The following is a 12,373-nucleotide window of genomic DNA, read 5'->3' as shown; positions in this document are numbered from 1 at the left end:
GGAGCGTTTTCTATATGACCTTTTCACTTTATGGACATTAATTCTTTTGATTTGCTCAATGAAAATTTAAAGATAGACGGTTTAGATTGCTGAAGTTCGATGTATAAAATGAAGATCTTTTTACTCCAAAAAATGAAGATCCCTCTAAATAAATGTTGTATATATACATATATGGAAGTCGAACACGTGTTCTTTCTTGTTTGATTAGATAGAATACAAGTCTACTTCACAATTTAACACTCCCCATCACGCCCCGTTTAGAGGATGGGTGAGTTAAATGTATGTAGGATTTGGTTTTGGAAGTTTATATGCTTCTTGTAGCTACCTAGGGTTTTCACAAACTCCATAACTTGCGATATGGGTCTAATATATGGCCTCTGCTACACATTTAAGGACTAGAGTGTGGGATGGAGCGATGGAAAGAGAGTGAGGGAGGGAGATTGGGTATGGGTGCCTGTGAGGTCTGAGTTCCATCACACATCGATTGTTAGTTGGATATCGATTCGTATAATATAAGCGTGACCTAACATTCCAAGTGAAAGATAGTGTAAGTTGACCCATCACCCATGCCATATCTCATTTTTATCAATAGATGGACGATATAGGATGATGTTATCCGTACACTCATTCTTACTTTCTACACACACTTTAATTAATTTTTATCCGTTAATCTTCTTTAGCTCATTAGATTCGACGGTCGAAATTAAAAAAAGATATATGGATGGTACATCCCTGTGTGATATATTGGATGGATGGATGGATAAACAAAGCGTGTGGCTTGTGGAAAAGCAAGCCCAATTCTTTTGCACATGCTTTGATCTTTATGTGATTGGGGAGGAACATGCTATTATCTTCTTCTTCAACTTCTCTTGTCCGTGAAGGCAAATACTTTATTTATTTATTTTATTTATTTTATTTATTATGAAATGAGTGATTGAGTATGAAGAAGATTTTTCACAATTTGTAGGATTCAAAACTCTCAAATTAGCTATGTTTTCAATTTCCATATATTATTTTGTCTATATTCTATTATGCTCCACCATAATGACATGCACGAGATAATTGAAGAAACAACAAAATATTCAACTAATAAAGCTCTCATGATTGCAGCCGTCCAAATGCTAGGTCAACCTAAAAAAGTTCTCTGTTAAAAATTAAGTGATCAAAATCATTGAGTAATATACGGATTTTCATTTTGATTGAATTTTTATTATATAAAGTATGACAATAAAAATAAACAATTCCGATCATAAAATCACGTCGAACTAAAAATAGTTAGCATTTCTTTGGGCAATGAATCTAACTACATTTGCAGTCTCATGCGCCTCAAGTTGTTACTAAAAATAAATATAAAATAAAAAAAATAGAAACAATAAAATGAAAACCATTTTATATAGATTCAATATTCAAATAGTAGATGTCATCGATGAGCACATTAATCTTTTTGTTTGGTTTTGTACCTTCATCTACCAAGCTAGTTCTTGGATATGCTTTGACTGTTAGATGGAAGAGAGGAGGGAGAAATTTTTTATTATGATTGGAATACGGGTGGTAAATCACGTGTTTTTATATAAGTGGTGAAAAATTGTAATTTATAATTTATTAACTTTTTAACACATATCTCATTATTTTATAGTAACACGTGATATATTATTTCGTGTTCTGATTACATTGAAAAATCTCTCGAGATAAGGATAGTGAGCACTTTACCTCCAACTTAACCAGTAAACACAAGGAGGGGGAGAGAGAGAGAGAGAGAGAGAGAGAGAGAGAGAGAGAGAGAGCAGTTCCTTCAAGTTGGCAAGAAAGAGAGAGCAGTTCCTTCAAGTTGGCAAATTCCAAGTTCCAATCCCACAATTATTGGTTGCAGCTTGCGTGCTTCGTCTGTCGTCCATACTCCACACACGGTTGGAAAATATCTAGTGATTAATTAATTTACCCAAGTCCCAGACGGATACGATTTAGCCCTCCTTTCTGGACTTCTGCTCACCACCCACACCACATGGTATGTTTGAAGTATGAACACGTTTTAATCCCAACCCTACGTGATCCCCTTTTCCGGAAAGGGATCATCTCCCTTCTTACTAATTCATCAAATCAGAGAATTGTACTGTTAAAAATTAATCCAAAGGTTACAAACAAAAGATCACTTTAAAAGTTATAATAACTTTAGCCGTTTGATCAAATTTCAACAATATGAATTTTCTGATTTGGTAAATTAGGAAGAATGAATCTGGAAAGGATCCTTTTTCCCCTTTTCCCATGAACTTGCCCTTAATTTATATTGATTTTTGGATTAATGACACAAAAGATCTTTTTGTTGTCAATGGAAACATAAATTACTAGAGCTGTGTGAACAAAAAGAGGTTATTGATTGTGGATCTGAATTGCTTAGATCATCTCCAAAAGAAATGTTAAATTATAATTAATGGTTGATATAGTAATTTGAAGTCTTATGTTAAATTTTGTGATTTTCTAACTGAATTATCAAATGTTATTTTATTATTTAAATAGTTGTTATTCTTAAATAAATGTTGAAACAAAATTTTATTGTTTGAAATGTTAGTGGAATAAGGAACCCATCGCTAAAATGAATTAAAAATATTGACTCAAAATCACAAAGTTTTCAAATCCATACAGCAAATAACATTTTGGTTGGAAGGTCTTTTGATGTCAAACATGTATAATGGCATTCCACCTATGATTTTGACGGATTTGGATCCTCTCCGGATCCCCTCCCTGCGGATCCTGGGGATCAAGGCACGAGGACCGTTCATCAAAGATCGTGCGGCCACAATTAAATGCTTTTTATATTTTTAAAAGTAAAGAAATCTTGTTTTACGTAAAAAACATTTAATTGTGGCCGCACGATCTTTGATGAACGGTCCTCGTGCCTTGATCCCTGGGATCCCCATGGAGGGGATCCGGAGAGGATCCAAATCTAATTTTGACATCTCATTTGAAGATGCTCTTACTAGGTTAATTTTTGTAAAAATGTTCCAAATAACTTGTACTTAGTATTTTGTTGCTAAAATTTATATGATTGACTATATATCGTTATGTGTTAGTGAGTATTTGATTTTATATTAAACAACATAGTCACAACACCAAAAGCCTGGCATCGAACCTTAGTAGTCCCAAACAACGAAGTAAAGATGAAAATAACAGTTCTAGGTTATAGCTTTCAAATACACATACACTGATTCTATATTCTTAATGTCAAATTTAACTCTTAATATCAAATTCAACAAAAAGTGATCATGTATTTACTGATCATCTTATAACTAATCTACCTGCTATAATATAAACGGTTGAAATTATAATTTCATAAGTAGGTGAAATTAGACTTTAAGGCCTAATATTATTAACGTGTTTCACGTTAAAATAATTATAATTTAGATTCAAAGTCTAACATAGTAAATATTGGATTTGGATTCTTTATTGAGCCCAACGAGAGGATCCTTCTGACCAGGAGTGTGAGCCGTTGGATGAAAATCCAACGGCTACAAACAGGAGGTACCTTTAAAATTATAATAATTATAACCGCTGAATTTTCATCTAACGGCCCACGCTCTATGGGCTCAGGAGATAATCCAAATCCGTAAATATCTGTATATACAAATACAAATCGGACAAGAAACTTATGGGACACCAATATTCTTGAATATTAAACTCCCTTGTTTTTCCTTTATAAACCCAAACTCTCCACCCTTTTTGCACACCTCTCTCCTTGGAGAAACCACAAACACCACCCTCTCTCCCAAAATCCATGGCATCAACCATGTCTCTCGCCATGTTCACCATCCTCTTCCTCTCCTTCACCCTCTCACAGGCCTCCCCGATTGTCGGCTCTCGGAGCGAGGCCGACGTCAGAGCCATCTACCAAGAGTGGCTCGTGAAGCACCAGAAAACATACAACGGCATCGGGGAGGAGGAGAGGAGGTTCGAGATCTTCAAGGACAACTTGAAGTTCATCGACGAGCATAACGCACTGGACCGTCCGTACAAGGTCGGTCTGAATGCTTTCGCTGACCTGACCAACCAGGAGTACCGTGCCAAGTTTTTGGGCACCAGGAGTGACCCTAAGCGCAGGGTCATGAAGGCCAAGAAGCCGAGCCTGAGGTACGCTTTTCGCGCCGGCGAGACGTTGCCGGAATCTGTGGATTGGAGAGTCAAGGGTGCCGTCAATCCCATCAAAAATCAAGGAAGTTGCGGTGAGTAATTATTTTTTTTCTTGTACTGCGACTTTTTGTCAAGTTTCTTTATGTTGGTACCTAACATGTTGATTGATTAATCGTGTCACGTTCAAATTGATTCTGAATTAACCACGTCATGTTCAAATTGATTCTCGGCGTAACACAAATTAAACACGTAACTAAAGTCAGAATCTTTGAATTTAGAACTAACCTCGCTAGTTATTCATGATTAACTATTTGATTAATTTGATTAATCGTGTCACGTTTACAACGATGAGTCTAACTAATTATTCCGGTGTCATGTTATGATTGATTCTTAACGTGACTCAATAAGCAAATCCATAACCAAAATCTCTACTAGTTTTAGTATTTTTTTTTTTTTTTTTTTTCAATAATTCGAGTAGCCTTTATCTTCTCAGAAGAGACCAGGCACATCTCCATGGGCAGGAGAAAAGGCCTCGTGATATTTATTATTATTTTTTTCAAAAAGAAAAAGAAAAAGAAAAAAAAAGGTGTTTTGGTCCGTGGGAAAAGGTGAAGTCTTTGAATGGTGGGATGCCCTGCTATGCGCTCCACCACTGTTGAATTTTAGTCATGCACGAAGGCGACAAAAGTGTTAGTGGAATGTTAGATAAGGTGGCAGAGGCTTGCTGGTGGTTTGGACTTTCAGTTGGAAGTTGGGATTCCTTACCCCTCACGTCAATATAAAATTGGAATATCACTTTTCTTTGTGGAAAAAAAATTGAAAATGTTTTCTTAAAGTCTTTTATAATATTTTATGATTATTTTTTTTTTTTCAAATGATAAATTTTATTAAATTAGATGTTAAACTAATCATCGACGATTAATTCTTAAAAGTATATTTATTTCGACCTTCCCAAGCAAGTTATATTTATTGGGAAACAGCTCTTATGGTGGTAATATCGTGACAATTTGTACTACTATATAATATCACGTACGACGACTTTATATATAATATTATATCATTGAAATTGGATATAATGGTGTTAGTGTGTTTGTGTCATGAAATCCTTCTCGTAATATTGATTTAGGTGACATTATCCTTCAAACACTTGCTTTTTAATAACGTAACATATGTTCTAATAAATTCAAATAGTAATGTTTATTAAGTACTAAAATGTTTCTCCAAGCTCACCCAAACCCGAACATGGCTACAAAAGGTCGGGTTAGGCCCACTGGATCTAATTCGTGCTCACAAAAACCTTTATATTTCTTGGTTGCAGGGAGTTGCTGGGCTTTTTCAACAGTGGCAGCAGTGGAGGGCATAAACCAAATAGTGACCGGAGAATTGGTGTCTCTCTCAGAGCAAGAGCTCGTCGACTGTGACAGGACTTACAACGCCGGATGCGATGGTGGTCTCATGGACTACGCCTTCGAGTTCATTATCCTAAACGGCGGCATTGACACTGAATCCGACTACCCTTACAAAGCATATGACCAAAAATGCAACGTTGCTCTGGTCAGTCCAAAATTTTTAATGCCAATCCCCTATTTATACTCTTGTAGGGTAATATTTCATTTTTTCTAACGTCTTGCTTTGTTGCACTATAATTTTGCAGGAGAAAAATACGGTTGTTAGCATCGACGGGTACGAAGATGTTCCGTCCTACGACGAGAACGCTTTGAAGAAAGCAGTTGCACACCAACCCGTTAGCGTGGCCATTGAAGCCGGCGGCATGGCCTTACAACTCTACCAGTCAGGTGTTTTCACTGGTGAGTGCGGATCAGCATTGGACCATGGTGTCGTTGCTATCGGGTATGGCACTGAAAACGGCACAGACTATTGGTTGGTGAGGAATTCATGGGGAACCAACTGGGGAGAGAGTGGATATTTTAAGATAGAGAGAAATGTTGCAAGCACGTACACAGGCAAGTGTGGCATTGCAATAGAGTCTTCTTACCCAACAAAGAAGGACCAAAAATACCCATCAAGCTCCTTCTCTGCTGAGCAAGACATCAAGATGGTCACAAGTGCTTGAAGTTGAAATGATGGGGGCCTTTTCGTCAATTGCGGTACAAAATGCCCAATGTGTTCCCTTTTGTTATCTAAGTTTACGAAAATGGATGTGGGCTATTATTGGTATTATAGATTTGGGATGAAATCATTGTTTGTAAATAGATTTAAATTATGTTTAAATTGCACCTAGCAAAACTGATAATTTGTGCAATCACATTCCAAGTTTCAATCAAAAGTTACTTTTATGTGCACATTACTTGATTTACTGTTGTTTGCCTACTTTTTATTTTTTTGGGTATTCGTAAATCAATGGTATCCATCATGAAATTTTTTTTCGACCGTGAATCAAAACACACACGTAATATGATTGCAAAAACAATTGTTCTAAAATTCAAAACTAAAAGCGAATAAAAATGGCACGATCAACTTAAAAAATCCATCATCGGAATTTAGGAACCTGTATTATTTACAAGAGTAACTTCAGAGAATCAATTGATTAATCAAAATGTGACATATGATTAACGAGAAAATTGTGTTATTAGGTCAATTTGGAGGTTCCTTAATTACTTCACCTTCATATTAAGGTCTATGACTTTTTGGTCCTTGTTAGACGGAATAATAGAATATTGAATCAAATATTTAGTTTAGAAATTAAGGCCTACAATTATATTCCTACATTTATATTGGTTAATTAAAAATAAAACAAAATTTTCAGAAATATTTATAAAAACAGAAATAATTTGCTTGCTGCATAAATATTTATAAAAACAGTTTGCCAACGACGTGGAAATTGAGGCCAAGATGAATTGATGATGATTGATCAGAGAAGGTAGGCATGGTTTTGTTTAAGTGTTGGCTCTTCCCACCTTGCTACCACGTGCAATAAAAGGTCGTAGGACCTTGTTTGCTTCAATTAAAATTCCTATGTGTATATGAAATACTTTGACAAAATTGTAAGTGAATAACTAACTACAAGTTTAGTGGTACTTCTCAAAAAAACATTACGAGTTATTTTGGCATTTCATTTTGTATTCGAGTATTGTGTTATGCGCCTAAAAGAAATTTTTCCATATCAATCTTCACTTTTTTCAAGTTTTAACATTAAAAATGTCAAAATATTATTATGTTCACCCGTCTGTTTTATTTTGATGTGTCATATATATTTTAGTTATAACATGAATGAGAAAACGTGACAAGTAAGTTGGCATAGTTATAATGCTTACAATTGATAGATGATCATAATGCTAAAGTGATTTTCGAATACAATTTTTCTTCCCAGCACAATTTTTTAACTTTTAATTCAAGTGGGTTGGATTTTGTGAGATGTTCCAACCACTGCTGAATGTGATTCCAAGAGCAGAACAACCCATAAAAGAGAATGTTTAACTGATCCATTTCGGATCTATTGAATTGGTACGGAAGTTGTAACAATGGAAAACCATCGAAAATACAACTTATTTGAATAACTTGATGACCTACCAATTGTAGAAGTAGGATCTTTGGCAAGCAATAAGCACTTAAATAGTACAATTAAGTGTACCGTCTTCTTTCTCATTTCGAGAAAAACGTACGGAAGGAAAAGGAAACAACAGAGGGATCTGAATCGAACCTAAATAGGAATGACATGAAAAGTCTTTTTCAAAACATAGCAGTAAGGGCGTTACGACGATATACGAGAGGAATGGAGAAAAACTCGTGATTGGTATGGAGGGGAGGATCTGTTTATGATATAATTCAAGAAAGAATCGTCTCATTTACTTACTTCTTTGTTCTTTCTAATTCATTTTGTTCTTTCTGATTCATTCACCTCAAGGCTCGTTCTGAATGCCGTGTAACATCATCTTCAACTAACATTAAAGGACCAAATGATCCGCTACCGCAAAGCGCCAACCTCTCCAATTTTTGGCAATTGGAGGCAATTGCAGTTAGACTCAAAGAGGTAGGATTCACACCAATCAGAACAAGCTCCTGTATGTTTGGGCACTCTTTGGCTATGGCAATCAAACCTTCGTCCCCAATCCTATTCGTACTCCATCCATCAATGTGAAGCTTCCTAAGCATCTTGCAGTTTTCGGCAACACAGATAAGCCCGAAATTTGAACACTCAAGAGCCTTAACAATGTGCAAAACCTCCAAATTCGAGCATTTCGAAATTGCCGAAAGCCCCAAATCGGTCACCTGCAACCTCTCCAGGTGAACTTCAATCAAACTCCGGTTTCCATTTTCAAGCTTTTCCAGAACCGTATCCCAATCCCCCAGACAGCGGATTAGCTTCAGTGTCTTGAGATTCTTAGAGCCGACGATAAGCGGCCCGAAGCACTGACCGTTCAGTATCTGCCTCAAGGTTATCGATTTCAGCGACGACGACGCAATTTTGTCGCCGATCGGCTCTGAGCTGTTGTGGACACCGCGGAGCCGCTTCACGGAGAGCTCCTCGAGCGCCAGGCAGTGCTCGAAGACGGCGTTCATGGCTTTGGCGCCGAACAGGCAGGAGCCACAGGAGAGCTTCTTCAGGCCCTTACAGTTCTGCGCGAACGCAGTCATTCCGAGGTCGGTGATTTCCCGGCAGCCGCGAAGCTTGAGGCGCGTGAGGTTTCTGCAGCGAATCGAGATCAGGAACAAAGCGTCGTCGTCCAGGCTGATCGATTTGCGATCGCATCGAAGCGCGAGCTTCGTGACCGAGTCGAAGCGGGCGAAGACAGCAGGCAGGAAAGGGAGGAGCCCGGCATGGGCGTTGAGAGAGAGGCGGTGCCGGCTCTGGCCGTCAACTCTCAGCCAACGGTGGCAAACGAGCGAGCTTCGTTTCCGGTCTCCGGCACCGAGGAAGTGAAAAATACTCGCCAACAACTCGTTGGGCAGATCGGAGGTGTAGTCACGGCCCTGGGTGACTTCCCCGTGAAACTCGGAGTCTTTGTCGTTCAAGGATGAAACAATCGCCACCGGGTTGAAGCTGAAACGGCGGCTCGTTGATATTTCACTTGGACTGTGCTCCGCCGGAGACTCAGGAAACGAATAGGACTGTCCCATAGCGCAGCTACGAGTGAACTGAACGCGCCGCCAAAGGGGAGAGCGAGATGGTGGTTGGTTTTCTCAAAGTTATCTAAAAATGTGAGTTCTTCCGTGTGTGAGTTCTTCTTGTGAGCATATAAAATGAGTATTTATCAAATGGGGTGTAATATCCACATATTTCGTTTTACTTCTCACACATTTTTTTAATTTTCGGCCGTTGGATATGATGAATTAAAGAAGATCAATGGACATAAATTATCAAGGGATGTGTGAGAAGTAAAATGAGGTGTGTGAATAGTACACCCTATCAAATATAGCAAAAAATTAATCCTCAATTTCAAAAATATCATTTTTTATAAAATCCCTCAAGTATATCCAAAATTCCATCTAAATAGATACAAATATTGTCACATCCCGGCCCGGGACGGATCACTTCCCGGGCCCGCTCCACCACCGTAGCACAATATTGTCCGCTTTGGGCTTACCATTCCCTCACGGTTTTGTTTTTGGGAACTCACGAGCAACTTCCCAGTAGGTCACCCATCATGGGATTGCTCTAGCCCTCTTCTCGCTTAACTTCGGAGTTCCTACGGAACCCGAAGCCAGTGAGCTCCCAAAAGGCCTCGTGCTAGGTAGGGATGGGAATATACATTTAAGGATCACTCCCCTGGGCGATGTGGGATGTCACAATCCATCCCCCTTAGGGGCCCGACGTCCTCGTCGGCACATTTCCGGCCAGGGATTGGCTCTAATACCAATTGTCACATCCCGGCCCGGGGCGGATCACTTCCCGGGCCCGCTCCACCATCGTAGCACGATATTGTCCGCTTTGGGCTAACCATTCCCTCACGGTTTTGTTTTTGGGAACTCACGAGCAACTTCCCAGTGTGTCACCCATCATGGGATTGCTCTAGCCCTCTTCTCGCTTAACTTCGGAGTTCCTACGGAACCCGAAGCCAGTGAGCTCCCAAAAGGCCTCGTGCTAGGTAGGGATGGGAATATACATTTAAGGATCACTCCCCTGGGCGATGTGGGATGTCACAAATATTCTCAAATTTAACAATCAAATTAATTAAAGACTGTTTATCCAAAATGATTCGTGACATTGACATAGCTCCTTAATCTGATCCTTAACAATTAATGATAATTAATAGTAGTGTTCTTGAATTTATCTATTGTGAATCATTTTAGTCTTTCTTTGAATTTGTCCATCGTGATCATTTTAGTTTTTTCGTGAAAAATCTATCAATTGCTGACACACCTCGACCGAAATCAAGGCGTGTTAGGCGTCACGTGAGGGTAACGTAGCCATGTGCACAGTATGGAAGCAAAAATAATACAATTATGAATAAATAAAAACCAAACTACTAGATAAATTAGTTAAAGTAACACGCAAGTGCAAGACTAAGTGTGATAAACATAATCATAGTATAAATAGCCTAAGGGAAGTCTAGTGGGACGAATACTAATTACACAACAACCAAAGGTGATCCTACACTGGTAATAATCTGTCAGGGATGCTGAGAATTCCTCGTAAGCCACTACAAATCAAACTAGAACCTGGAGGGGCGCAAAACAGAAAGTGTGAGTGAGCAAAAACAAAGTTTTTCAAAATTATTTCATTTCTCAAAAGTTCTAAACCCTCGTCGTAAAACCTTTATAATTTCCCAGAAAATAGAATATATGAATATATCGAAACCATACTCGAAATAGCAAAATCCACAAATATGCCATGTCAAATATCTCATCATAAGATGTAAGTAACCCAAGTGATATCAATCAATGCAAATGATATGTCAATCGGAGTCACCTAACGTGACTTGTACGGCTGAATCTAGAGCTCAAATCCACATCTCGACAACTATACATGCACACGAGTCGGAACCACCTAGAGTGGTCTGTACAACAGGACTGGATGTAAATAAATACGCTCAAGTGCTACGATTCCGTGAAGACTGTGCAAATAATCGCGGGTCACCTACTAGTCGGAACCCCCTAAAGTGGTATGTATGACAGTACTGTGCACCTAACTTGGATCCAAGGTGAGCGTATGGTGTGGGAGGTGAATATCACGTGAATGACTGTGCTCTAACTCTGGGCGGGAGCACTAACACCGAGGTGCAGGTTTATGAGCTCTCAATGCATCTCACATAACCACCAATTCACAACCATAAACTATAAACTTACCTGGCACTTACCTGTGCGTCCGCAACACTAAACATACATATATGCAACTACTAATGCATAAATAAATAGGCAGACACTTTGCATGACATTTTAAAACATATAAACATTCAATTTCATTTTCTGGGAAAACTCTCAAGTATATAGGTATATACGGAAAGCCAAAAGCCCATTCACTGGTATGTGGAAGGGCCGTAGCCCTCGAGCCTTGAGTGACTGTGCTCGTCCTTAGGATAGGTCTCACTTATATGCGAAATAACTATAAAAACGTCAATTAAAAGCACATAACCAAAACTAGGTAACAACTTCTCATACAATGCTCAAATGAGGTGTTTGAATGCTCAAATGAGGTGTTTGAATATACCAACGTGATCTACTCAACCTCACGAACATCCCCATAATTTTAAAATAATTTTCTGACCACCCACGCTTCGTCACGCGCAAGCACGTGTCTGGCACACTGACGGCGGTAGTTAACGTCGTCAGAAATATTTCGTCCAAAAGCAAGCATATTTCGTTAAAACTAACCTGACGCTGTTACTGTCGTTATGAATATTCCATTAAAATTAACGGAATATTCTCCTTTCTTCTCCGGCTAGTTGCTGGACTCCGTCGCCGTCACCGGAAACTAAGAAAAACTTCCATTCGTCAAATCTCACTCGTTTCTCAACCAAAATTCATGAATTTTGTACAAAAATGAAGCCCACGACATAAGGAACAAGTTCTTACCACTTTCAAGCCCTGGAACAAACTGAAACTTGCTGGAGAAATTCGAGAAGATCGGCCAAATCTGCAACTCGAGCTTCCTGACGTCCAAAACACTTCAACTTTCTTCTCTGAGCTTCGTGAGAGTGTTCTAAAGCTCCCTATGACCTTAAAAATTCCTAAAAACCTGACATTAAATAGTGCATAAGCTCTGAGGTTAAGGTTCTGGAGGTTTTCGAAGGTTTCAAGTCTCACAAATGGTATATAAGAACTCAGAAACTTACAAGGAGTTCGAATCTTA

The 12,373-nt window shown here is 38.7% G+C and overlaps 1 protein-coding gene and 1 pseudogene across 2 annotated transcripts; one reads left to right on the top strand and one right to left on the bottom strand.

The window, feature by feature from the left end:
* Positions 1-3,643: 3,643 nt before the first annotated feature.
* LOC137748297 (cysteine proteinase mucunain) lies at positions 3,644-6,425 on the top strand. The gene is made up of 3 exons (XM_068488429.2): positions 3,644-4,214; positions 5,441-5,676; positions 5,777-6,425. Exons 1-3 carry the CDS (start codon positions 3,770-3,772, stop codon positions 6,194-6,196), a joined length of 1,101 nt encoding a protein of 366 aa, XP_068344530.2. The 5' UTR covers positions 3,644-3,769; the 3' UTR covers positions 6,197-6,425.
* Positions 6,426-7,606: 1,181 nt separating this feature from the next.
* Positions 7,607-9,303, bottom strand: LOC137748296 (F-box protein SKIP2 pseudogene; annotated as a pseudogene). Its single transcript, XR_015956313.1, has one exon. The product of XR_015956313.1 is annotated as an F-box protein SKIP2 pseudogene (transcript).
* Positions 9,304-12,373: the final 3,070 nt, after the last annotated feature.

The sequence above is a fragment of the Pyrus communis genome, chromosome 2 (assembly GCF_041283825.1).
Source record: "Pyrus communis isolate YQ-2024b chromosome 2, ASM4128382v1, whole genome shotgun sequence".
Classification (NCBI taxonomy): Eukaryota; Viridiplantae; Streptophyta; class Magnoliopsida; order Rosales; family Rosaceae; genus Pyrus; species Pyrus communis.
The sequence above is the reverse complement of the archived record's forward strand: the minus strand, read 5'-3'. Positions and strand labels throughout refer to the sequence as shown.

What these genes read in the sequence shown, in the direction of transcription:
- LOC137748297 (XM_068488429.2), top strand. Translation starts at nt 3,770, where the DNA reads ATGGCATCAACCATGTCTCTCGCCATGTTCACCATCCTCTTCCTCTCC. An exon ending in CAAAAATCAAGGAAGTTGCG is followed by an intron (nt 4,215 to 5,440) that starts GTGAGTAATTAT and finishes TCTTGGTTGCAG; the next exon opens with GGAGTTGCTGGGCTTTTTCA. An exon ending in AAAAATGCAACGTTGCTCTG is followed by an intron (nt 5,677 to 5,776) that starts GTCAGTCCAAAA and finishes ATAATTTTGCAG; the next exon opens with GAGAAAAATACGGTTGTTAG.